Below are 25,381 nucleotides of genomic sequence, written 5' to 3'. Positions count from 1 at the left end.
GCCTCATCTCCCTGCTTTGCTGCCTTTGGCCATTCATGAGCGAAGTCTTGTCAGCATCCGGCCACTGCTGATGCTCCGCAGCATTACTGTGATGGCCAGGAGGACAGATAGTAATGAAGGAGTCCAGCATTTAGTGGAACACACCACTGTGACTTTTGCTATGCTTGTGGTTTCAGCTTTCCTCCGACTACCTCTCCAAGCTGCTTTCAGAGGCAGACACAGATGTGGAAAGCTGTCCAGCAAGCCTGTGTTTTGAAAAATTTTTGAGAAAGAGTGATTTTCTATGGAAAATCTACACTTTCCAGAGTAATCCCAGCAAGACCACACCAAAAGACTTTTCGATAACTTAGAGAAGACTTTTTTCAATATGTGAAAAGTGGGAATTTTCCCCATGGAAAACCCTCCCATTTCTCTTTTCAAACCTTCTTGACTCTTCTTACTTTTCAATATTTATTCCATTAGTGCAGTTGCTTGGTGTCAGAGTGCCTTGCTCAGTGTTCATTTTGATGATAAGTCAAGATAAGACTTCTTTTCTCAACATTGAAAATTTCTATTTAGTTTATCAGGGTTTTTTTATAAGAATCATTTTTAAGAAGCTGAATTTCAACTCCAATTATTGCTTTAAGAATTTTTGAGACAGCCACTAACCACAAGAAAACAAAGAACACCTATATTAACATACTTTGCTTAAGGTTGTCTTGCATTAGGTACAACAGAATTTTAAACTGGTGAATTAATTTTAACTTTTTTCAAATTAATATATGATGTTTAGCACTCCTGTAAGGTATTTATTACTATTTGTGCATTTTGCTGTCTCATACAAATAATAAAATACTAGATTGTGTTATTTAAATTTCTTTATGAGGAAAAAAAATGACCAGACCAAAACTCCAGGGAAGTTATCTATCTGTCTTGGCTCAAGCAACTAGCTCTTTAGTGATAAATCACTTACAGCTGTGACAATATATTTTCACTTAATGACAATAAAATGTTGACTGATAATATTTCAGAGTGACTGTATTAATAATCTCTTCATATGATATCCTAGCTAAATAGCTGTTGCACATTTTCTGCTACATGTATTTTCAATTGTAAATATTTTTTTAATTGCACAGTATATAGCTCTGGGTGCAAAGAATGGGATCTGAGTGTATATTTTGGTAAACGCTCTATGAACTAATCCAACATGTTAGATAATAACAGAAAAGAGTTTCTCTCATGCTCCTGCTCCTAGAAACAACTTGAATGTGCAGTGGTATTTTATTCCCAATTCTTCCTTTTTTTCTGTTAAAATGCCTCTTACTATTCTTTGTAGAATATCCTGTTTCTCGTTATTTTGCCTGTGGCTACCAGATTTTTTTAATTATCTTCAGTGTTGGACAGCTCTGGACTCGAATCAACGTAGTTGAAGGCTTCCTTGTTTGTGAAAGTTGAGCTCAAAGTTAGACTGTGTCGTGGATTCACAGGTGCAAGTTCATTTAGTACAATATTGTCACTTTTTACAAGAGTTGCTTTGTCCATGTGTTCTCTACTGTACCTGGCAACAACAGCATCAAGGAAGTCCAGCTTTGGTGGCAAAGTCCCACTTTCAAATAAGTATTTGGCTAAGTAAGAGACTATAACATTAGTAATGAAGGAGGTGAGCATAGCAAGTGTTTTAAATGGGAATCGTTGGATATAGATATTATTATCATCTTGATACCAGCCAGGATAGTAGATCAAGGGCTGAAGGTAAAGGTATGGTTCTCCTCCAGTTATTCTGAGAACAAGGCCAAATAAGTATCCTGCAATGGCACCATAGGTGTTGGTTCCTTTAATAAATAACACACACAGGAGCTGGGGGAATATGATGATATATACGAGGTCAGAGCTGAGGTACCACAGGCCGTACACTGATGAAGCCAGCAGTGCCATTGCTGTTGCTGATGCTCCAAACAGAAGAACAGTGATTCTCATGACCCACACAATTTCCCTGTCTGAAGCCTGCAAAAGAAGGGCAGTGTTAGGTGGTTTTTTTCATGATGAGACATGTATGCGTACATTTATGCACAGTTAATATAAGATGCTGCATTGTAAGAGGAAATTTTGCATGATTCATTCATAATATTTACAAAGTCATATCTCTATCTCCACCTCAAACTCAGGGAAAAAACCCCCAAGGGTTATGGTTGCCGTTCCCAAAGTCATTAATTTTTGAACACAAGGGAAAATTTGAGAATGTGTCAAAGAGAAAAAACAAAAGTGTTAGAAATAACCATTAGAAAGAAACACAATATGGCTCAACTAGAAAAAAAACTGTCAACATCAGAATTTCTTCTTCTCCATTTCCTAAGAAAAACTCCAACTCACTAGACCATTTTGTTGTCAAATGACTTCCTGATAAATGAATAATTAGAAAAAAATGTCTCATATTGTTAAAGATTTAAGTAAAACTTATGGATGCTGTGATAATAATTAGCTCTTTGGACAAACTGCAGTGCCATGAAAACTCTTGAAAGCTGCTCTTCCCAAGCTGGCTTTTTACCTCTATCATCAGTCACAACCATAAATATTTTTATGACTTTCAGTTTGTTCAATAAACTGTTAGGAACTAAATGACATCCTTTTCCTAGTCATAGGCAGGAACAGGAAAGAAGTGTTTCATTAGGAAATTACACCACAGTCAATCACCTTGTTAAGGTCTCACCTAAAATTTTCTCTAAAAATAAAACCAAAAATGTTATCTCACATTTTGCCGAAAGGAAAGCTGGTAAATGTTCCGAGCAAACATAGAACTTGCTGATAAAATTGAAGAATCAGCTGAGGACATCACTGCAGCAGATACAGCGCCGAGGCCAAAGAATGAGATATAGACTGGGCAAAGGTACTGGAGCACGATCGGTAAAATCATATCTGCTTCTTTTTTACTCTTGGGGTCAGGGACACCATAATCAGTCTGGTTCCAAGCTACAATATGGACACAGGTATGTTATTAGTTACATTAGTGGTCATCGGCTACAGCATCGCTTGAATTCATTTGCAGTGAGCTATTCATATTGCCACACATTCATTCACATTCAATACCCAAACTGTTACCAGGGCCAGACCAATACTTTTCAGAGAGACAGCATCCCACTGATTTCTGTTAGGCAGATTTAATTCCGCTCAGCATTTTTTCTTATCTCTAAAATAAGTCTCATCACAGCCTGGTGTTATCCAGTAGAAAGTTTAATACTAAAACTTTGCAATGCTTGTAAATGTAATTTTCTTTGAAACAAATCTGGTGTCCATGTTCCTTAGTGATGTGTTTAACTACCCTCTTAGACTACAGACAGGGCTCAAAGCCATGTCTCAAACATTTCTATCAGTTTAGCTACAAGGTCACTGTGATGGGGACAACTCTTACTGTGACAAAGATCTTGACAAGGATATTTTGGTCAAGATAAGAAATTCCTGATAAATTATAGAATCATTTACGTTGGAAAAGACCTTTAAGATCATTGAGTCCAACCATCAGCCTAGCACTGCCAAGACCACCGCTAAATCGTGACCCCAAATGCCACATCTACATGTCTTTTAAATACCTCCAGGGATGATGAATACACCCTGCGCAACCTGCTTCAAACAAGCCTGCTTAACAAACCATTTGGTGAAGAAATTTTTCCTAATATCCAATCTACACCTCTCCTGGTGCAACTCAAGGCCGTTTCTTCTCATCCTGTCACTTATTACTTGGGAGAAGAGACCAACCTGCACTTCATTACAAGCTCCTTTTAGGTAGTTCTAGAGAGCAATATGGTCTCCCCTCAGACTCCTTTTCTGCAGGCTGAACAATTCCCTCAGTCACTCACCATTATTATTGTTAGGACCAAATAAAAGTACCAGAATCTAACTCAAACATTGAATAGAGATATTATGTCTGTAGATACCTATAATGTGCAAAATGATTTCATTTCACCCACTGGGGTAGGAGTAATTTCCTTTTTGAGAAATATTCTATAATGTTATTTTTATGTGTAGTTTTCTACCTATAAAGAAGTCATGAGTTGATTAACAGTGCCACTTGACTACCTAACCTATATGTCGCCTATATCTAACATAAGCTTTGTTTTCTCAAACTTATTCCACTATCCAGTTTACATTTATTTTACTATTGATTTTTAATCATTTACCTGTAGATGCTCCAATTGCACCAATGAGTACTGCAGGAATAGCCATCACAAGACAGCCAAAAGCAGCCAGGAATGACAGAACTTGAGCATATGTGGCAGAAGATGAGGAAAGAACTCGCTGGAAATATGCTTGCCATGGTATTCCTCCTAGTGTCTGCGAACACAACAGGCAGAATGCTGTCATTGGGAGCTAACTGGATTTTTTTGCTATCACCATATAGAGAGCATATAGAAGCATCACTCGAATGCTGAAAGCCATGTTGCTACTTTTAAATTTATTTATTGAATATCAGTCAGCCAGTAATAATTGCAACTTTCATTCTCATAAGAAATGTCAAACCTGTGTAAGTCCACTTAAACCCTACTATTTTAGACAAGTTATTTTTTTGTATGATTAGAAGCAACACTTTGTGCTTACATAGTCTCTGTAACCCCCAAATACTTAATAAAGTCTTACGAAAAGTTATAAAATACTATTGTCGTATTTCATATTTGAAGAATTTGCCTCCAATACCCTTCTCCCATGAAAAATTAGATTGGACTCTCTGATAGGATTTGAAAGCAAGAGTTTATCTTCCTTTGCGAATGCATGTGGCCATTTGAACAAGGCAAGATGTTCTATATACAGTGAACTCAAGAATCTGAAAAATTGTTCTCCCACTGCCTTAAGCAAATACAATAACAATAGAAATTGAAGATAGAGTAGTAAAAGCAAGTTTTCTTTTATGGTAGAAACCCTTATCTTTTATTTCGTTATATAACAGTGAAGATCTTGAAGAGACAAAATTATTTCTGCAAAATACAACACAGGAAAGTATTAGCAAAGGTTAAAAAACCAAGTGCTTACAATTCTATCTTGAGAGCAGGATTTGAATAGTCTCCACTAAATAAAAAAGTGTCTGTTACTAAACAGCATGGAGAGAAAACCAAGCAAAGTGCTCACTAACTGGACACTGTCCAGTTCTACACACTAAATGAGGTAGGAGGCATTTGGAGCAAATATTGTGTATACAGGTGTTTCATGTATGTTTCATGCACATATAGGGACTAACTTAAAGTTTCACAGACAAATCTGATTTTGACTTGCTATTTATGACTGTTTTCCTTTGCTGCCTTAATAATCCTTTAACAAAGCTTTCCAAGGATGTGTAAATTCCTTGAGCTATAATGAAACAAACAAGATGAAAAGAAAATGTGTCACAATTTGGCAACATCAGAGCTTTTCTTTGGTCATCAACAGAGATGAAACCTTCAGGCTTACCAGAGAGAATACAGCCAGCCACTTGAGCTAATGCCATACTTTGGATCTCTGAGAGAAAATCTCTGGATAAAATAATGTATTTTTATAGCCCAATTATCAGAAAACCCTAAAGATTTTTTATTGAGATGATTTAAAAAAAAGACAGAGAAGGTAATCTCAAAGTACAACATGATAATAAAACCAGTTCAGATTTGCATAGGGACACTGAGAATAGAAAATGTTAGCATGTGTTTCTAGATCTTCTAATGAAAAGTACTTAATAACCACTGATCCCACGTGTAATACATAGTTATTAAATAACAAAAGCCCTTGGTTCATTCTGGGATGTGTGCATGTATGAATTCATCCATCCTGCCATCCATCTCTGCACAGCTTTTTCTACTTCACCTATACCTAAGGCATATTTGATCATTTGTATAACATATTTATTGCCTTCTGCAATATATAAATTCCTCTGCCAACAATGACATCAGTTAAGTATTAGCTGCACACTTTTATTTAATTTTAACATCTCAACTCTTTCAGCCTGATGATATCTAAATTGCATTCCTGGCAATGATGACTGATATGTCACTGAAATCATTCAAATGTGCAGAAAGATTAAGCAGCAGTCAAGAGAGTAAAAGTTTTCAGTTTGCTGGAAACTCTTAACTAAGCTCTATTACTTTCAGTTGTCACAGTAACACAGTGTGAATGTATAAATGCTTCATTCCTTCATACAAGTCACCACTTACCAGTAAAAAGAAATTGTCCAACCACGTGTAAATGTCAAGTGAGTTGATAGATCCAAGCCAAGGTGCTTGGTACACCTGGTGCACAGCTGTGAGGCCAATGTCTGTTACTGCAGGATGGGACATTGCAAAGGGGACACTGATCCACTGTAACCAAAGAGAAACACTGTTCATGTCTAAAGAAGACATTCTAAATTTGTGAAATGTTGATATTAACCCTGATCTAGTTTTCTTCTTCTTGCATGCTACAGATTGAATGCCAAACTGCCACATTGACTTGCAGTGAAGTCAAGTTATGTGCTGGTGGAACATCTCTGAAATCCAGAGAGCTTGGTAGTGTATAGCTTACATCTCTCCTGGAGACTGTGAAAAGAGAATTAATCAATGTAAACCACAAAATCAGCAGGGAAGACATATTTATACATCTTCATTTTATTTTCCCTGAACTCCCCTTTACACTCTTTCCTGGACCAGACAGTAGAGAAATATTTACATATAAACTTGCATGTAATAGCATCAGGATTTGCCAGTTTACAAGCATGAGACATCACACCTGAAGGCTTGGGAATTTGTTCATAATTCAGTACAAAACTATATCATGACAAGAGAGTAGTGATGTTGGTGCAACCCCAACTGTCTTCCTCCAAAACTCTCATTAGCCCAGTGTTACATCACTTTTCTGCCTTGAGGGTGTTTTCTTGGGATCTCCTGACTATTTTCAGTCTCTCTCTTTTTTATCTAGGCCAAAAAAACCTTTCCCAGAGACAGTTTCTGCCAGAAGGTCCATTTCCTTCTCCAACTGACTTTTTGTGCATTTACTTGCCAACTCGTTTTGCAATGGTATAACTCCCTTTCTATGGAGGAGAAAATCAGCAGCTCCTATTGAGATGAAAATCAGGCTTTGTGCTATATGGGCTAGACCATCACAAGCATAGCATCCTTAAGGATCCAATGATATCCAAAACCACACAGATTGCTACAATTCAACTGATCACAGTTAAGTATATGGGGTCAACCGGAGCAAGGAAGGGAAAAATCAAACATCTTTCTCTAATTTGTTACACAATTAGTGCAATAATGTATGAAGAATATTTTGCAGCACTGCCTGTTATTCTGGCAGTTTAACACATACCATAGGATTCTGTTCTGTTACATGTTAAACTTCAATTTAAGCAGTTGGGCAGAAAGTTTCCCTTCTCACTCCATGCTTGAGCTTTTCTGTGAAAGTTCACCAAAATGTTTCAACTATCTCCAAAATATTTTGAGGGGAAAATAAATATATTTTCAAAATTAATGGATATTAATATTGTTCTTACTGAGAAATTAATGGGGAATAAGGATGTCAAAGGATTTTTTTATTCTCGTTTCTGAATCTCAAACATGTCCGACTGATGAGCTTCTGAACAGCTGTAGTTTGACCATACTCCACTGGGATTTTCAGTAGCGTAAACCTCTGCAAGTCTATCTGGACTCTGCATGCCACAACCCAGGATTTAGTAGTACTGTATTGCAAATGCATTATGAGTTTTTGTAAGCCATTCCAGTTCCCGACAGTAACCTAGCTTTTTGTGGTCTCGAGGAATACCTTTACAGTAGTAAATAAAACAAATCAAGACACCTTCTCCGGCCCTGCAGTTCACTGGCATGTCATGGTTTACATCCATGCATTTAGACTCCTTTTCCTGGCAAAAATGACAAACCTCAACTGTTTCTGGGAATTATCTGGGAAAATAGAGAGTACAGAATGGGGAATTAATAATACAGATGAGGAGTCAGTAAATAGTGGGGATACAGTCAAGGAAAGTCTCACCAGGCAAGATAAAGACAAAGAGATGAGAACTCTAGATATGGATACAAGAGAGTGAGGAAGGTAGAAGAGATGCTACATGAGATTGTAAAGAGAAAACCGAGGATGTACATATGGCTGGGGTAGAGGTTATTGAAACATAAGGAAGAAGCTGTGTCTGAAATGAGGAGTCAGGGTAGGGAACAGAAGTGATTACAAGTGTTTCCTCCTGGGTAAGGAGCAGGAGAGAAACCGGACATTAGAGGAATCAGCAGTAAAGCTCTGCAACAGTGGGAATAAAAACTGCTCCAGGGCCTGTAGGAGAAGCTGGGATAAGTGTAACTGTGCCATCTTCTGCTCTGACATCTACTGTGAAAGTATCCCGTCTCATCTAAAACTGCCTGATCTAGAGCATGACCATTTAGATACCGAGTCTTCCAGCCTCACTGATGACACTCTCAAGTTCATGAATGTGGTTTATTCTACAGTTGTATTATTATTGATTATTTCAAATGGGAAATTACATAAAGAGCCCAACCTGAATTGAAAGAACACTATAAAGCTACAGATTCAACCATTTAGAAGACTGCTATACAACCTTCATTTTCTTTTTCCTGTCTGTCAATTTCATGTTGATTTTAATGTTGTTATTCCCATGGGATCAGCGTCTTTAGCAGTTCAGGGGTTGATCTCACTGAAGAAGCATTTTGATTTATCTAAAATGTTGGGAATTTTTGTAATGCATTCCATCTGTAGAAAATGAATGTTTCACAAATATTAACCTTCGTGTTAGGGAAGGAGACAGTATTTTCCTTACTGAATAGGTGAAGAACAGAGGTATGAGGAAAGAAGATCTGGAATAACTTCTCATTTGACTTGGCCAGCTGGAACTTAGATTGCTTTTTCAGGGTATTTAGCACCATTTCCATTAAGTCAGTTACAACAGGGAATGCTTAGCATTTCTGCAAGTAAGCCCATAGCCCTCACAGTAAGATACCACAGTGAGGACACATACAGAGCTGGTTAGTGACCACCTGTGCGAGTACTGGGTAAACCAATTTCCCTAGAGCTGCACAAGAACTCCGCTGAAAGTACGGAAAGAACTCCAGGTCCCCAAAGCGCCGTTTGGCTCCTTCACACTGAGCCACCTCATTTATTTTAGGCTATCTCAGTTCTCTGCGCACCTGTGACTATCTATTACTGCCACTGGCAAACAAAGACAGCAGCTGCTTTGATTGCACTCTGGTGATCTGGGCCCTGTTACATTGGTGTTTTTCAGTGTGGGTCTTAAAGAGCAGCACTGAATAAAAGGCTGCCCACTATCATTAGCAGCTGATGAGGGGATATTCATACTACCATATTAAAACAGCCAAGACATCTGGTAAAACCTCCTGTGTTATGGTCACCAAGGATGGTGGAGGGAAATGAGGGAAAACCCAAGAAAGTTAGCTAAGCTAACAGGAGGTTAACTAAGCTGCATGAGTAGGTAACAACCAGAGAAAAGAGAGGCAGAAGAATATCAGCTCTGCAGGTCCAATGCCAGTATTTCAGGACTACTTTACCAGCTATTTCCTATGTCTGATGCTTTCTTCCAGTGCCTGTGTCACAGTCCCATGGACAGACAGGGAAGGAGTCAGCTCCAGTCCTATTCAGAGTTAGATATATCCTCACCCAGGAAAATTGAAAGAGTGTTCGTACTACCACACTCGTTGGAAAAAAAGCCAAAGAAACAGACCTCTTGGGCAACATTATTTTCAAAGCACAGACTGTACTTAAGGCAAATGCAGACTTAAAGTCAGTCTCCACTGTGAGTGGAGATACTCCTTTTCCATGCTTTCAGTGAAGAAAGTTCCAAAACTAAAACTGAGCAATAGGTCTCAGCAAACATCTTAATGCTCAGGGCAAAATTCTCAACAAAGAAGGAAAAAAAGCACCAAACTTACCAGTCCCAGGAAGATGCAGAAGAGCTGAACTACATCAGTGTAGGCCACAGAATAAAGCCCACCCACAAGCGTGTACATAGTTGCAATCAGGGCAGAAATAATAACTGAAATATTGACATTAATGTCAATGATCACACTTATAGTTGCACCTAAGGGGAAAACCAAAGTACTGTGTGTTAGTGTAAGTCTGATGAAAAGGTACACCTTTGTCAAGTTGCATATATAGGTGCTGGTCTGACACTTAATAACAGCACTAATATATTCCCCCCTCTGCACACCCCTTCTGCACCTTTGAAGGGAGTGGTAAAAGGGATGCTCCTGTTGGTCCAAGTTTAGCATCTGTCATTTTGCAGGTTCTTAAGAAAATGAGGATGGAATGGTCCCAACAGCCCTTCCTTACAGTGCTCAAGCTCTGTAAGGACTACACTCTCTTGTTCTGCCTGGGGAAAAGCAGTTATGCACAGATAGCTGAAGCTTCCCTGGGTAAGCAGCAGCCACATGGGAGCAAGAGTATCTTTGCAGTAAAGGCTTTTCTTGGGGATGTCTGCTGCATCCCATTTATGCTGTGAGCTAGCTCCTTTTGGCCAAGGAAGGAACAGTAGAGGAGGCATCTGCTAAAATGTCCACTGACATTTCTGAAGTGCTCTTGAATTTTTTATGTGGGACAAAAGTGGGTTTCTTTGCAAACTGCAGAATCCATCCTCCACTGTTGACTCAGAAATCAAGAACTTTTCCAAGCATTATCAAGCAGATTTCATTTGTAGAAAGCAAATCACAGTGTTGAGCTGACCACAAAACAGCTCATAGAATCAAAGAGTTGCTGACAATGAAGAACACCTGTAAAGACTGTCTCTTCCAAGTCCCCACGCAAGCAGTGTCAGATGAAGCAGGTTGCTCAGGATCACGTTCAGTCAGGTCTTGACTATCCATAAGGGTGGAGACTCGACAGCTTCTCTGTGCAGTCTGTGGCAGTGGCTGATCTCTCACATTGTTAAAAAAAAGCAAGTTTCTTTAATTTTAAACTGAATGTCATGTAGTTCTTTTTGTGCCTATTTCCTCTTGTCCTGTCTCTGGGCAGCACAGATATGGACCTGTCTCCAGCTTCTTTATGCCAAATAAATAAATATCAAATCAGGTATTTATGCAGATGGATAAGTTCCCCCTGAGCCTTGCCTTTTACAGGCTGAACAGTCCCACCTTTCCAGTCTTTCTTTGTATACTAGATACCCCAGTCCCTTAATAATCTTTGTTGTTCTTCAGTGGTGTCTCTCTGGTATGGCCACATCTCTTGTATCAGGGAGCACTGGATCCAGTGTTCCAAATATGCTCTCAACCTGCTGGCAATGGTCCTTCCAATGCAGCCCAGTATGGCATTGGCTTTCTTTGACACAAGTTCACATTGCTGGATAATGATCAGCTTCACTGCCTTCTAAGACTCCCAGGTCCTAGCTGCAAACATGGTTTCCAGCTGGTTAACCACCAGCCTGTACTGGAACATCAGGTTTTACCTTCTCAGGTACATGACTTACCATTTCTTTTTGTTGAACTTCACGAGGTTCCAGTTGGCCCAGTTCTGCAGCTTCTTGAGATCCTTCTGAAAGGCATTACGACCATCTGGCCTATCGGCAACTCCTCACCATTTTTTATTTTCTTCAAACTAGTCAAGGGTGCAATTGATCCCATCAGCAAGGTCATTAATGAAAATATTGCATAATACAGGAGTCAGTATGGACCTCTGGGATGGACAATTGGTGACCGGCCACCTGGTGGCGGCCGTGCTGCTGGTCACAGCCCGCTGAGCCCAGGAGTTCAGCCAGTTCTCAATCCTCAATCTCCTCCTCCCTGTCCACTCCTCTTCTAGTCTGTACTTCACCTGTTTGTCTATGAGGATGTTATAGGAGATGGTATAAAAAGCCTTTTTTGAAATCCACAACATGCCCTGTTCTCCCTTTGTTTACCAAGCCAGTCAGCTCATCATGTGAGACATCAGGGTGGTCAGGAATTATTTCCTTTTCATAAATACATGCTGACTACTCTCAGTCCTGTTCTTGACCTTCATTGGTTTGAAAGTAGCTTCCAGGAGTATTTTCTCCATCACCTTCCCAGGGACTGAGGTGAGGCTGACCAGCCTTTAGTTATTGGTGTCTTGCTTCTTGCCCTTCTTGAAGATGGGAGTGATATTTGTTTTCTTCCAGTCTTCAGGAACATCCGTGATCACCACAGTCTTCAGAAGATTACTGAGAGTGTTCTTGCAATGCTATCAGCCAGCTCCCACAGCACTCATGGGATGCATCCCCTGAGGTCACATGAAACTGTGTCTGTCCTGTGTATCTGAATGTTTCCTAACTTGATTCTCCTCCAGCAAACCTTCCTTGCACTGGACTTTCCTAGGCTTATTAGGGTCCTGGAATTCCTGAAGGTTAGTCTTACCAGCAAAGAATTAAGCAGAGAAGGCACTGAGTACCTCAGTCTTTTCCACACCCTTTGTCACCAGGTGCCCCATCCCATTCAACAACAGTCCACATTTTCCCATCTATCAGAATGGACTGTTCTTGAGCTTGGAGGAGGTAATGGTTAAATAGCAAACAGTTTTTCTGGACTCCTCTCCAGGACCATCTCCCATGGGATTCTTTCAAGCAGAATCCTGGAGAGTCCAAGCTCTACTCTCCTGAAGTCCATTCTTGCAGTCTTGATTTTTGCCTTGTTCTCCTTTTTCAGGACCATGAACTTCACCATCTCGTGAACACTGCAGCCAACTCTGCCTCTGACCTTCACACCCTTAACTAGTTCTTCCTTGTCTGTAGGTAACAGGTTCAACAGAGCACTTCCTTCATCAGCTCCCTGATCATTTGTGTGAGGAAGCTGTTAGTGCACTCAACAAACCTCCTGAATAGCTTGTGTCCTCCTGCATTGCCCTTGCAGCAGCTATCAGAATGGTTATACATCTCTCTTAGATGTATTAGCTATTTCAAGTGACTGCAATGTTTTAAAACCATGCTAAAAAAATTCCTCTCCTTCTAATTAGGATGATTTAAATGAAACATCTTACAACAACTTTTAGGCCTTGCAGTTATTGTAGATGAATATTCTGGAGCACATATTTGGAAGAGTTCTGGCTACAGAAGACAACATGATGTGTAATATATATTAGAGTTTCTGGGAGCTGACAGGTGTGGTTTTTGCTGTACAGTGAGACTTCAAAGTTCATGACCTCTTTCATAGGCTGTAAGACCTGCTTCCCTTCTACAGCCCTGCCAAGCAAGGAGTCGTGATGAAGATCAAGTAGTGAAGAGCACTGGGATTAAACATTCATCAATGAGGATAGGTGTGCAAATCAGGAGACATAAAAATTAGTCACAGAATAGTTAAATCAAAATCTTCAATGACCTTCATAATCTTTAACTGTTAGCTGTTAATATAAATCTAGAAAGGCACTCACATCACTTGCAATGAAATAAAACAGAATGGCTTGTCCTCAGTCAAGAATATTCCAAACATTCTGAGTGTTCTTCAAGTTATTCAAGTCCTATCACCTCAGTATGCAGTTTGTTCTTAGTCTTTTAAGGGTTTTGTGATGAAATTGTGGTAAACAAGCTCCCCCATTGCTTTGCAGTTCATCACAGCGCAGTTGGAGAGTACCTTCAAAGTTTATTTTTTGTTTAAAATAGCTTATGCTAGAAAGAATTACCACATGCATGTGCATTATTAGTATGATTAGCTGGTGAAAGTCAATTACTGGTGCTTCAACTCAAGGGCTTTCTCAGTTCTTGAAGGGATTGCTAAATTCAGGCCTGAAATATAATTAAAACCCCTGGAAGTTGATTTTTTTTCAGGACTGGATGAGTAGCTGGGTGATTTTCTATTGAGTCATAATTTCACTAATTCTATGAATCCTTCCTTGAATCCCAAGTATTTTCTTCATTTTGTCAAGAAGAAAAGCATTTAGAATTGAAGAATTCTTCAATTTATTGATCAGCATCTGGTTTACTTCTATTATTTGTGTTATGGAAAGTTCTGTATGTGTAGATCTTCTATATGCAAAGGATTATTTTGTTTAGATGCATTGGCAATGATGTTGCACATTGTTAAGGGAAATTTTGACTGGCTTCTGTGATCCCAGTGATGTAAAAGAAAAGCTGGGTCAGACAATACAAAAGGGGCGCTTGGATTCACTCACATCACTCTCACAATCAAAGGAAATTTTTTGCTAAATCTTTTCATGCTCTTTGAAGAGGGACAACTTAAAGGTACGTGAAAATGATTAGATATCTTGCACGTCTTTCTATTATCAAAATAATTAATGGGGTACCATTACTGGATTTAATTACTAGTTAGCACAGGTCTTAGAACTGTCACACTCTGAACCATTTGGCTTGAATAGTTAGCATTTTAATGCATTTCTGATATTCCTAATATTTTCTACCTGTGGTAAATTAATATTTATACTGCTTATTACTTACCTAAGGCAGAGAAGATGGCAGCAGCCCAAAACATTTCTCCCATTAAAGCTGGAATAAACAGTAGTCCTCCCATCCTTTTACCATAAAGCTGCTGAAAAGGGTCTAGCATTGTCACATAGCCTTTGGATCGCATGGGTTTTGCAAAAAAAAGGCCACCTGCAAAGAAAAACAATATAAGACACCAGCTGCAGTTTAGAAATGCATTGCTATCAAGGCATAAAACATTCATTGTCAGTTAAGGGTACAAAAATATCAGCAATAGTGAGTTTTTTTGTTTCTTTGTTTTTTTTTAAGTAAAAAGTACAGTTAAAATATCCCCTGGGAACTCTTACCTTACATCTGTCTAACAGAGTTACTTAAACACACCCTTCCTGCCCATTAATACCTCTAGTCTGATAACAAAAAATAAATTTTTTTCTTATTTTGTCTGGTTCAGTTTATGTAATCTGCCATTATGGATGCTGTCCAAGCTTTGTCTAATTTTGCATCAGCCTAAGGTAATGGCTTTCTACCTAATCCTGTTGATTCTTAGAGCAGAATCCAGCACGAATTTTCATATAGCCCTACTCTAAAAATACAACTATCTGAGACTCCTGGATCAGAAGTACAAGTTCACAAGTGGTTTAGTGTATACATAGCAAAACTGATTCTTTCAGGACAATTCAAATTTATTATGTATGCTTAAAACAACCTTATTACACCTTCAGGGTGGGTCAGAGGTGGTCTGGGACCTGCAGATGTCAGTTTCCCTGAATATTTGTCAAACACTTATTTCACTTATGTATGTTCAGGAATTTTGCCGTATCACGATTCTGCTTCACCTGGCTTGCATTTGGGCTGGATATGTACATAAATGTGCAAAGGCCTCCCCTCCTAAAATTCTTTCTGGCTTGGGAAAAAAAAAAAGGACATACCTCAGTAAAGCTGAAAGATCACTTGTATGGAAACCTGTTTAGTTGAGATCTGCATGACTACAACTAATTAGACTTTTACCACAGTAAAACAGCTACATAAGGTACAATAAAAAAAATGGTAAACGAGTCAGTTCCCAATAAAATCTACTGTACATTATTTGGCAACCCTTAATTAGGTTCTTTATCACAAGATATGTAATGTATTCATCCTATTGTGCAGAAGATTTTCCACATTTCTATGTATTGCCTTTTATCACTCATATTTCTTCATTACATTAGGTTCCCTGAACAGAAGGTACTGGCTTAACAATCATAATTTATACTGCTTATGTGAACACTGTCTTAGGGTGGATAGATGCAGAAACTCTCCAGCATATTTTACTATACTTGGATTAGTAATGGATCCCTTTGCTATTCTACTTCTTAGGCCATAATTACAATAGACAATTAAAGAAGAAAAACGAAAGAGTCAATGGTATTATAATCTATTACGGTGTTCAAACACCTGTCAAAAGAAATAGGAGATATTGCAACTTTTTAAACTACATTGACTGAAAAATTAGGAAAAGTGGTATGGAGAACAACATTGAACAAACAGGGAGATTATATAAATTTTAAATCCTTCCAGTCTGAAGCAATAATATTTCTCCTAGAATTTTATTTATAATTTTGATTATTTATTTTTCTAAAGAAGAATAAACACTCCTCCACTCAAAGCTTTGTGTACACTTCATGCCTACAGAAATGCTTTCCTCTCTGTGCTCAGCAGAGAGATCTACGGTCCCATGATACAGACTTCTTTACTCTGCAGTGGCCATTGTAATTTCCACGAAAACAAGTCTGGATATCTAAAAACAGCTGGAAATGAGCAGAGAGGCTAACTCGACCCCTTCTGGGCTATTATTAATTTGTGTCAATTCTACAAAGGCTGAGAGTCAGCAAGATGCTTGTGACTACAATCCTAACAACCACTTAATGACATCGATGGATCATGACCATCATGACCTCATAATGACATAAATCGGTCTCTGGCCAGACAACCACTGTTATTATTTTCCTTACAGGAAATAGAGCTGTTCTTAGGGATGGGAACCACTACCGTAACCGGAGCTGGCGAGCACATGCCAGAGAGGAACATCTATGATGGGTAAAGCTTCTGCCTGGGAAGAAAGGATAACAGGCCATTGGAAAGACTTTTCAAGGGGAAAAAAAGAATGAGAAGGGAAAACAAGCTGTACAGGAAGAAAAAAAAATACTGTGAAAGAAGATATGGATAAGCAACCAAAGGAAATAAAGGGACAGATTAGGTGGGAAAACCATGAGAAAAGACTCAGAATAGACTGAGACGTCAAGTAAGAGTAGAAAAGCTAGTACACAAGGCACATTAAGGGAAGATGAAAAACACAGGATCTTTTTTGTAACAACATGCTTTTTAAACACTTGCATCATTACTGCAGGATTAAAAATTATAATGCTGTCTGTGTTTTACACTCTGACCTTGCACGTGGCAGGATTGTGCATTTGCATTTTGACATATGATTTGGAGTTTTGTGCTGCATTTAAGAGGATGCATGGTCCAATTTTAAGGAAATAATCTGGTTATACTACAGACTTCCTACACAAAATTAGAAAAGTTACGTAGACTCTTGGTGAAGCACTTTCCTAACCTGAAAGGATATCTGTCTTTCTCGAATTCCAAGATTATAGGTGCCCTGATTCCTGGGCACCTGGGTTATGGTACAGATCATGTAGGCACTTAAAGAAAACCCGAATATATAAAACTTGGTATATGTAATTTAAATACTTCCTCCCCCTCAAGGACAATATGGTTGTAATAATCAAATAGGTCTTGACAAAGAGTCCAGGAGACTTAAGATATCAAACTATTTTTAGTTATTTTCTGTTTTCTTTGCAATAGCTAAATGTACTGGCAGAAGGGATCCAGTTTACGTCAGCATCCTTTTATCAGACCCTACTTGTTTCATTTCAGATAATGAACTTTTCATCAGAACTGTTTAAACTGAGAAACTATTAGTTTTAGTCTTTGCTTACCTAGAATCAGGCTAAGGGAATATCCAATAGGTGCCTGAGCCCAAGCTAGACCGTAGTCTGGGACATACACAGCTTCAGCTGTTCCATTGATGTAACCTCCTCCTACCCATGTGGCTGAAAAGGAAGAGATGGAAAAGTCTTTAATGTACACAAAGAAAGAAAAGCTCACACATTGTATAATGAAATTGTCATTACTTACAATATTGTTATTTTTTATTACTTGTACTGTACAAGTGCCAAGCATGGCATCGTTCTATAAAAGGCAGCCCTAATTTGAATTTACAGCTTAAGCATATGAAAAAAGAAGTCAGATGGAACTGAGGCAATCATCAAAGTGTCTAAGTCTCTGTATAGTCAGTGAAGGTGTGAGGGCTGAGTCCCCCACTACTTATTTTCCATTACTATTTTCTTTGTGTTAATCCAAATGAAGGAGAGATGTAAGGGGGAATCTGAAGAAGAACAATAAACACACAGTGAAAAAGTCATCCCAGCTGGGAAAACTCAAAGAATTTAAAGTAGGCAAGAGTTTAATGAATGTGTCATTTATTTGGGCTTACATGAAAAAAATTACCCTTAAAACCTTGCTGAATATTAAAATTGTTGTTACATGAAGCACATTCAGTAAACTCTGAGTTCTCTAAATATTTCTCTACAGGGTAATGTTGCTTTTTTGTTGCTCTATAAGTTCTTAACAGTGACTCATTTATTTTTGTTCTTCCTGAAGACATATTCCATAAGGGACACATGCTATCTGCAATATTTCTGATATTCTCTCTCTCTCTAAAAAGCAGTCTTTTTAATATACCAATCACTGACACTTAATGAATTGATTCTTTGCCTTTAAGGGAAGTTTCTATACTTGAGAATTTGGGACCTACAATATGTATGAGAGAAAAACTCCAACATAGAAATGTATTGCAATTACATCTGCAAAAATACTTCATAACAAATCACATAATAAGGTTTATCTCTTCCTGTTTGCATATTCCATGCAAAAATTTTTGATTATCTCTAATGTATACTGGTAAGCTTTAAGAATCTAGGTTTGTAGTTTGAACAAAGGCAGACAGATCATTACAAGTCCTAGATTTTTGTAATGCTGTTTTGATTTGCGTCAGAAACCTTTACTTTCTCATATAAAAGTAGCTCAGGCTTTCTTTGTAAACAGTCACAATTGTTAGAAATGTATTTTCCTTAAACATTCTTCACAATTTTCCCATCATCCATCATCAAACAAGCAAACTTGATTTTGTGTTTAAGACAAAAAATTGGAGAGAAACACAAATGACGAAAATTAAATAAAATTCCCTCAGAAATTTCATTAAAATCTAAATTACCACTCTTTTCCACTTTCCCAAGTAATACCAGAGGGTATTTTGCTGAATTTCACCATGGCTTTAGAAACAAAGGTCTCCAGGGATGGGGCATTCACAACTTTCCTGGGCAACCTGTTCCAGTGCTTCACCACCCTCACACTAAAGAATTTCTTCTTAATATCTATCTAAATCTATTCTCCTTCCATTTAAAACCATTACCTCTCATCCTATCACTACATGCCCTGATAAAAAGTCCCTCTCCACCTTTCTTGTAAGACCCCTTTAGGTACTGCAAGGCTGCTATGAGGTCTGCACAGATCTATCTCTTCTCTGGTCTAAACAACCCCAACTCTCTCAGCCTGTCCTCTTACAGGGGGTGCTTCAGCTCTGTGATCATCTCTGTGGCCCTCCTCTGGACTCATTTCCACAGGTCCAAGTCTTTCTTATGCTGGAGACCCCAGAACTGAACACGTTAACCCAGGTGGAGTCTCATCAGAGAAGAGCAGAAGGACCTGCTGGCCACACTTCTTTTGGTGCAGCCCAGGATGTGATGAGCTTTTTGAGTTGTGAGTGCACATTGTTGGCTCATATTCAGTTTTTCATTTACTAGTATCAAGTTATTCTCAACAGGATTGCTCTTAATCCACTCATCAACCAGCCTGTAAGCATGTTTGGGTTTGCCCCAATCCAGGTGGAGCACCTTACACTTGGCCTACCACAGGCCCACCTTGAAAAGCCTGTCCAGATCCCTCTGCATGGCATCCCTTCCCTCTAGATTATGAACCACAGCACTCATCTTAGTGTCATCTGAAATCTTGCTGAGGGTGCACTCAATCCCACTGTCTGTGTCCCCGACAAAGATGCTGAATAGCACTGCTCCCAGTAGGAAGCACTGAGGGCCACCACTTGCTACTGATCTCCACCTGGACACTGATTTGTTGAATGTTAAGTCTGTGACTACCTGGGATGCCTATTGTGTCTCAAGCAGCACAGTCTTATGGCATAGGCGGTAAACACCACTATACAATATGAAAAGTAAATACTTAGGAACTATATTTGTCTCCTTCCCTGTAAATGCATGAGCACGAATTCTACATAAATGGTACTCAGTTACAGATGAGGAATAATATCCCATAGTTAACAACAGATGTCCAACATTGCTGCAGCTGTGGTGCAAGGGGGCTTCAAGTTCCAGCAATGATTTACCTGGGCTTGCTACAGAGGTTGCAGTTGTTTCGCCAAGTGCACTTGGATGCTATGCCTAGCTGCCTCATTTTCTTTTGGAGAAGAAAAAGTCAATTCCCTACTGTGTGATGTTGCAGAGGTCATTGCTCTCCCCTGGCTGGGGACAGGAATAGTGTCCTGCAGGCAGATATTACATAAGGTGGCATGGAGAATTCAGCCTTTATCTTTAATTTCTTGATTTCTGGATTGGAGTTTGAAAAATAGCTGCTGATGAATTTTTCTGTGCACATGACTGTACTGTGTCAAGGACCACAGAGCTCTACAAAGGTTCTATATGTCTTTTTCTGAGGGGGTGATTGGGTAGTCAGCACATACATTGACATAGATAAATACATTAGAAGTAGAATAACGGGATGGGATTTCAACCTGAGATACTAATTTTCTGATACTCAGTTTGCTAAGCCACAATTTAAAGTTAGTTTAATACCTTTATTTTTGGTGAAATACTTTTTTTTTTAATCATAAATTGGACAAAAGAAATATAATGTTTAGTAATCTATGGAAGCATTCATGTGGTAATCTATTTTAATCTTCTCTTTGTCTGCCATCTGAAGAACCAAAAAACACAGCAAATACCAACATCCATTTAAAACATGCACCCTATCAGACAAATACTGAGGATGCGAAGTGCAATTCTGCTCCTTGTTCTTAGGAGGCACACAAAAGTTGATCTCAGACTTCTTTATATATATCAATATATATTTGAAACCAGATATTTTGGCACTTTGGGAATGATCCACTGATCGTCTGACCACTCAAATTATTTAATAAACTCATCAAGTTCTGTAAAATGAAAATCCTGACCCAAGGATTACAACAAAATATAATGTTGTAATGTTTATTTTTTTTTCTTGTGGAAAGATACATAGGTTTATCCAACTAAAATGAAAAAAATTACATCAATAGATTATTATCTTTTCGGTCATGTTTGTGAGCATTTGGTTGTGTCATGTCAAATATTTCCTTTGGGTTTTAAACTCAATCACCAAAATCAAAGTAGACTTAAGTTTGTTGCAGTCTTAATTCTTCTTAAGAATTTAATTCACAACATAAGGAAAGCTAATATTTAATGCAACATTTTATCTATAATTATGTAAAAATCATACACATTAATTGCATGTCTTCTATGGTAAGGTGTTAGTTCATTTTAATATGAGCTGCTGTGATCCATCCACAATTCCACCTTTTCACTCTTTCTATTTTCATAGTTGCAGACACACTCAACCTTAAACAGGCTTTGTGTTCAGTATTTCAGTAGCTAGTTGATATAGCTACTTCTTCAGAATCATAGAGTATATTTAAATATATCCATAGCTGTTACTCATAGGTAGTGCTTTAAGATTTTTCAATGCTGTTTAGAGAATCAATTACAATTACTCAGGAATCTTGAGTTTGATGCTTATGCTCCGAATTGTATTTCAAATTTATAGGCTAAGTGCTGTCATCCTTCCCATCAAGTAGCCCTGGAAACTGCTACTACTTCCGTAGCCAATATCCACGGAATATTGTAGTGTTTGTCTCAGGAAAGACAGAATTAGGCCTTATCTCATAACCCAAGGTGCTTCACGTCCATACAAACAATATTGTTTCTGGGGATCTTTAAAAAAAAGTCTTGTTTTCCTCTTTGAGGGTAGGTTTCGCTTTCTAGTTCATATTTAGATAATTAAACCTGTAGAATACAAAGACAATGTTGGGATACTCCTGTATCTTTGTTTGCAAGGTGCCATTTCTGCATCTATAATTTTTTAAGGAGCAAAGTATACCCTTGAATAATGTGACCATTTTATAAAAATTATAAATCTTTAAAAATATTGCATATTTTGATCAGCTTACTTTCATAATTGTTTTATTATGACTTCACAAATTGAGTGTCCCAAACACCCTCATTGAAACAAAACTCGGATTAACCCCTGGTTCAGGAGATTTGTGCCCACGTCTAGCTTTATGTGCCAGGCGTGGCTCCCTGCAACTAAAAGTGCAGTTTAGTTGCTATCTCAAGCTTTAATTGCCATATCTAATGAAGGCATAGGAGAGAAAGTGTGTAAACCCTGACAGTATAAAATCCATGACAGTTTTAGCTACACAAAGGCTTTGGGATAAGTCTGATGTTCTACTGCAGAGATGAGATACTGTGCCATCCCTAGAGCTTCCACGAAACAGAACGAGCACGTGTGGATGTGAATTGTGGTGGCTATAGTAATTGCCTGCAAATAGGAAGCCCCAGTTTAAGTCTCATCTGTGCTTCAGCTGTTACGCAAAATACTCCTGTAAAATAGGATTAAGGAGACTAGAATTTTTTGTCTTCTTAATGCAGAACCATTAGTTATAACCACTTCTGTGGGGCACGCCTTGTTTTATCTCCACTCCCCCATCTAACGTTTTGTGAAAACCAATATTTCTGCAAAATATTTTTGTTTCAGTGCTCTTGAGAACATTTCATTCAGCAGAAAGCAGTCCAACCTGTTCTTGTTAGGAGCAATCTCATCATATCTTATGCTTCAGTAGCTGACGGATACGTGATACAGTAAATTATAGCAAAGTGCAAAAAGTAGAACAGACTGTATTCAAACTTTATTGACTTTTACAAGCATTCTTTACTCAATATCTAATATTCAATCTTTGAATGAGTGAAATGCCCCTGCAAAAGGATGAGAATTTATCTAGATTAAAGAATGTAGAATTTTGGCCCAAGTTTTACGTGGCTCTTCCTTATTAAATAACTCTGAAAGCAGAATAGGGCAAAACTGCAAAACATAAATACAACTTGATAAATTCAATTTGACAATTGAAAGGGCTTTGCCTGCATAGGATTTAGAATAAATTAAAAAAAAAAAGGCATGATTAAAAATTCAATTGCCTAAATAAAAACGGTGTGCTAATTTACTGTTCTTATAATCCATTTTTGTTCCAATACCATAATGTAAGTTTTGAGATTTTGGACTGCATTGTGAATATCTATTTACCCAGGGAAGGCAGCTGGTTTGACTGGCTCTGGGAAGACAGACAGCACTGTTCACAAAATTAGTGAAGAACTCTTCATTCACCCAGGTTTTTCTTACTGATAATACTATTGGTAGTAATGTATTATTTTTTCAAATTGCTGCAAAAGAAGCTGAAAGAATCCACAAAGTAAGTTTGCTGAAATGTGTAGAATTATGAGTTTGGAATCACACCAATTTTCTCCTAGAAAGTTGACTGATGTTGCACACCCTCCTCCCAACCCCCCCAGTCTTTTTCCCTATAAACTTGGTGTTACTCAGATTAAACAACACCAAAAATAACACACAAATTTGGATAGCTTTAACAATAATAATTTAATACTTATTAATCTGTGCAAATTCCATACTTCTGTCCTGAACATATCTGATCCACAGATAAATACGGAAGCAATGAACACTAATACTAATATATTCTTCCTCTATGATTTACAAATATTTGTTGTTTTATACAGATGCTACATTTGGCTGTTGACTAAACAACTGGATAAAAAGTATATGTATTTTCTCCATTTTGCATTATTCAAAATGCAGGTTACACTTCATTCAGATGGAAAACTGACAAGTTATACATTGGTTAAGAAAAAAAAAAGGAGTGTTTTTTACATACCGGTCATTGTAAATCCACCAACTAGCAAGCCAATGTCTCTTCCACCGACTATAATAGCTTCGCTGCGGTCTCCTTCACTGCCAGTGTTCTTGGTTTTCCAAGCAGCCCATATCCCTACTGCCAGGATAGCCAGGTAGAAGACAACTATGGCCACCAGTCCCTCCACATGGAAAGCCATACTGAAGTCCCAACTGTTTCTTTTATTGGAATTTCATTAAGACCTCTGGAGAGAATGCAATAATAGGTCTGCTTTTAACAAACCTGATTTTTAGAATCAGTGTACAAAACCCCCTCAGATGGTTATTCCAGTGAATTTATGAAATGACAATTTCAGGTGTAATTCAGATTAATGTTACATATGAATTAAAACGCCTGTGGAGCAACAACCAGCGGTTGTAGCCTCTGATTACAAAGGGGAATGAATGACGTGGCTGAAAGCTACACTATTCTTAGAAATCAGTTATTGAGCACTGATTTTTTTTTTAGTGTCACCAAGTTCTCAGTGTCTGGGAACTCTTCAGTCAAGGAATACTTTGGTACAGGGAATAGAAGAACTTGGCCGTATGGACTATTACAAAAGTCTCTAGCTTGAAGACAAGCCACAAAACTGCTTTAAGTTATATAAGAACTATGGATAAGTAATAGCTATAACAGCAAAATACATCTTTTAAGTCTTTGTGTTGGAATGCTGAGTCTGTTCCCCCTTCTATCATCTCCCGTATTTTAAAATCTGCACTTTCTTTTTTGTAACATTCAATTGTTCAGCATGAAAAGTATCAGTCTGTTCTCTCTCGCAATCTGAGAAGCAAACGGAAAGCTTACAAGCTGTCGGACGGCAGAAATGTCGAGGTATACGAACTACAGCGGGGGGAGAACTCCCGAGCGACGCGGACAGCGGCTGCCCCGAACCAGCCTCTCCCGGAACCCCCTCCCAACCTCGGCTCGCCCCTCCGCGGTCGCTCCCGCAGGGCCGCGCCGGCGAGTACCGTCCGCGCTCCCGACGGCACCCGGGGACCATCCCTACCTACCGGGGGGCTCCGCGCTCCGCGGAGGTGCCGCACCCTTATGCGCGGCCGCGCATCCCGCCCCGCGCCCGCGGCAGTACCGCCCGCCCCGCCCGCCCACGCCGTCGGGCAGGGAAGGGTGTCCGCGCCCGCCGCCCACCTGCACTCCGCCGCCGCGCTGCCCGGCACCCCGCGGGACACGGCCGCACATCCCGCGGGGCGGTGTCGGGGCCGAGCCGCCGGGCGCTTTGCCCCCCCCCGGGGTTTTCCCGCTTGCGGGGGCAGGGATGGAGCAAAGGCAGGATCGCCTCTTTCCCCTCCGGTGGGGCGGTGCGCCGAGTGCTGAGGCTGCGATGGGGGGCTCGTGGATTAAAAAGAGGAAAATCCCTTTATAAAGGAGGAGGGTTCAGTGGGGTGAGAGGACCGTGTCCGTCAGAGCTAGGGGGAGGAAGGGGGAAAGACGTCAGACTGCTAGGGGACGCTGGGGGGAAGTAAGGATGACTCAAGGGAGACTGATTGTCGTGTCATGGCAGGGAAGCAGGGTTAGGAAGTGGAACTGGGGTGAGAAAACAAAAGGGAATGAGGGGAGACAGGAAGGAACAGGATCATGCCAAACCAACGGGAAAGAGGAAGAAAGGAAAGGGCTGATCTAAAGAGATATGCCGAAAAGAGAGGTGAAGGAAGGGGAGAGAGTGGAGGTACGGAGAAGGAAGGTGAGCTCTATGCTCTCTTTGCCCTCCCTGGCACCCTTCCCGCTCCATCCCTGGGCCTAGCATTGAGCAAGCACCAAGCCAAGGCATGTCTGTGAGAGGCTGGTCAGGACCATCTTTCCTCACAGCTCCCTTTCAAACCTGGTTAAACATACATGTCTTTTCCCACATGCAGGACAGCTAGTTCTTGAGGAGTCTCCAT

General features: G+C 39.3%; 1 protein-coding gene across 2 annotated transcripts; it reads right to left on the bottom strand.

Annotated features, from left to right (window-relative positions):
• Nucleotides 1-415: 415 nt before the first annotated feature.
• On the bottom strand, nt 416-24,731 carry SLC5A7 (solute carrier family 5 member 7). 2 transcript variants are annotated; one of them, XM_027674991.1, is made up of 9 exons: nt 24,630-24,731; nt 23,466-23,688; nt 17,299-17,412; nt 14,333-14,488; nt 9,873-10,021; nt 6,147-6,290; nt 4,152-4,305; nt 2,729-2,946; nt 416-1,983 (listed from the first exon to the last, which is right to left on the bottom strand). In XM_027674991.1, the coding sequence occupies exons 2-9, from the start codon at nt 23,641-23,643 to the stop codon at nt 1,360-1,362; spliced, it is 1,737 nt and encodes a 578-aa protein (XP_027530792.1). In that variant the 5' UTR covers nt 23,644-23,688; nt 24,630-24,731; the 3' UTR covers nt 416-1,359. The 2 variants fall into 2 exon arrangements, with proteins under 2 accessions (XP_027530792.1, XP_027530793.1); XM_027674992.1 differs by lacking the exon at nt 24,630-24,731 and adding an exon at nt 24,288-24,305.
• Between the last annotated feature and the right edge of the window lie 650 nt (nt 24,732-25,381).

Source organism: Neopelma chrysocephalum, unplaced genomic scaffold (genome assembly GCF_003984885.1).
Source record: "Neopelma chrysocephalum unplaced genomic scaffold, ASM398488v2 Primary Assembly neopelma1_25, whole genome shotgun sequence".
Classification (NCBI taxonomy): domain Eukaryota; kingdom Metazoa; phylum Chordata; class Aves; order Passeriformes; family Pipridae; genus Neopelma; species Neopelma chrysocephalum.
Note: the sequence above shows the minus strand (reverse complement) of the source record. Positions and strands in the feature narration are given on the sequence as shown.

Coding starts and splice junctions, on each gene's coding strand:
- SLC5A7 (XM_027674991.1), bottom strand. CDS start 23,643: ATGGCTTTCCATGTGGAGGGACTGGTGGCCATAGTTGTCTTCTACCTG. Junction 10,022..14,332: donor TGCCATCTTCTCTGCCTTAG/GTAAGTAATAAG, acceptor TTTTCCCCTTAG/GTGCAACTATAAGTGTGATC. Junction 2,947..4,151: donor TGCAATTGGAGCATCTACAG/GTAAATGATTAA, acceptor TCCATATTGTAG/CTTGGAACCAGACTGATTAT.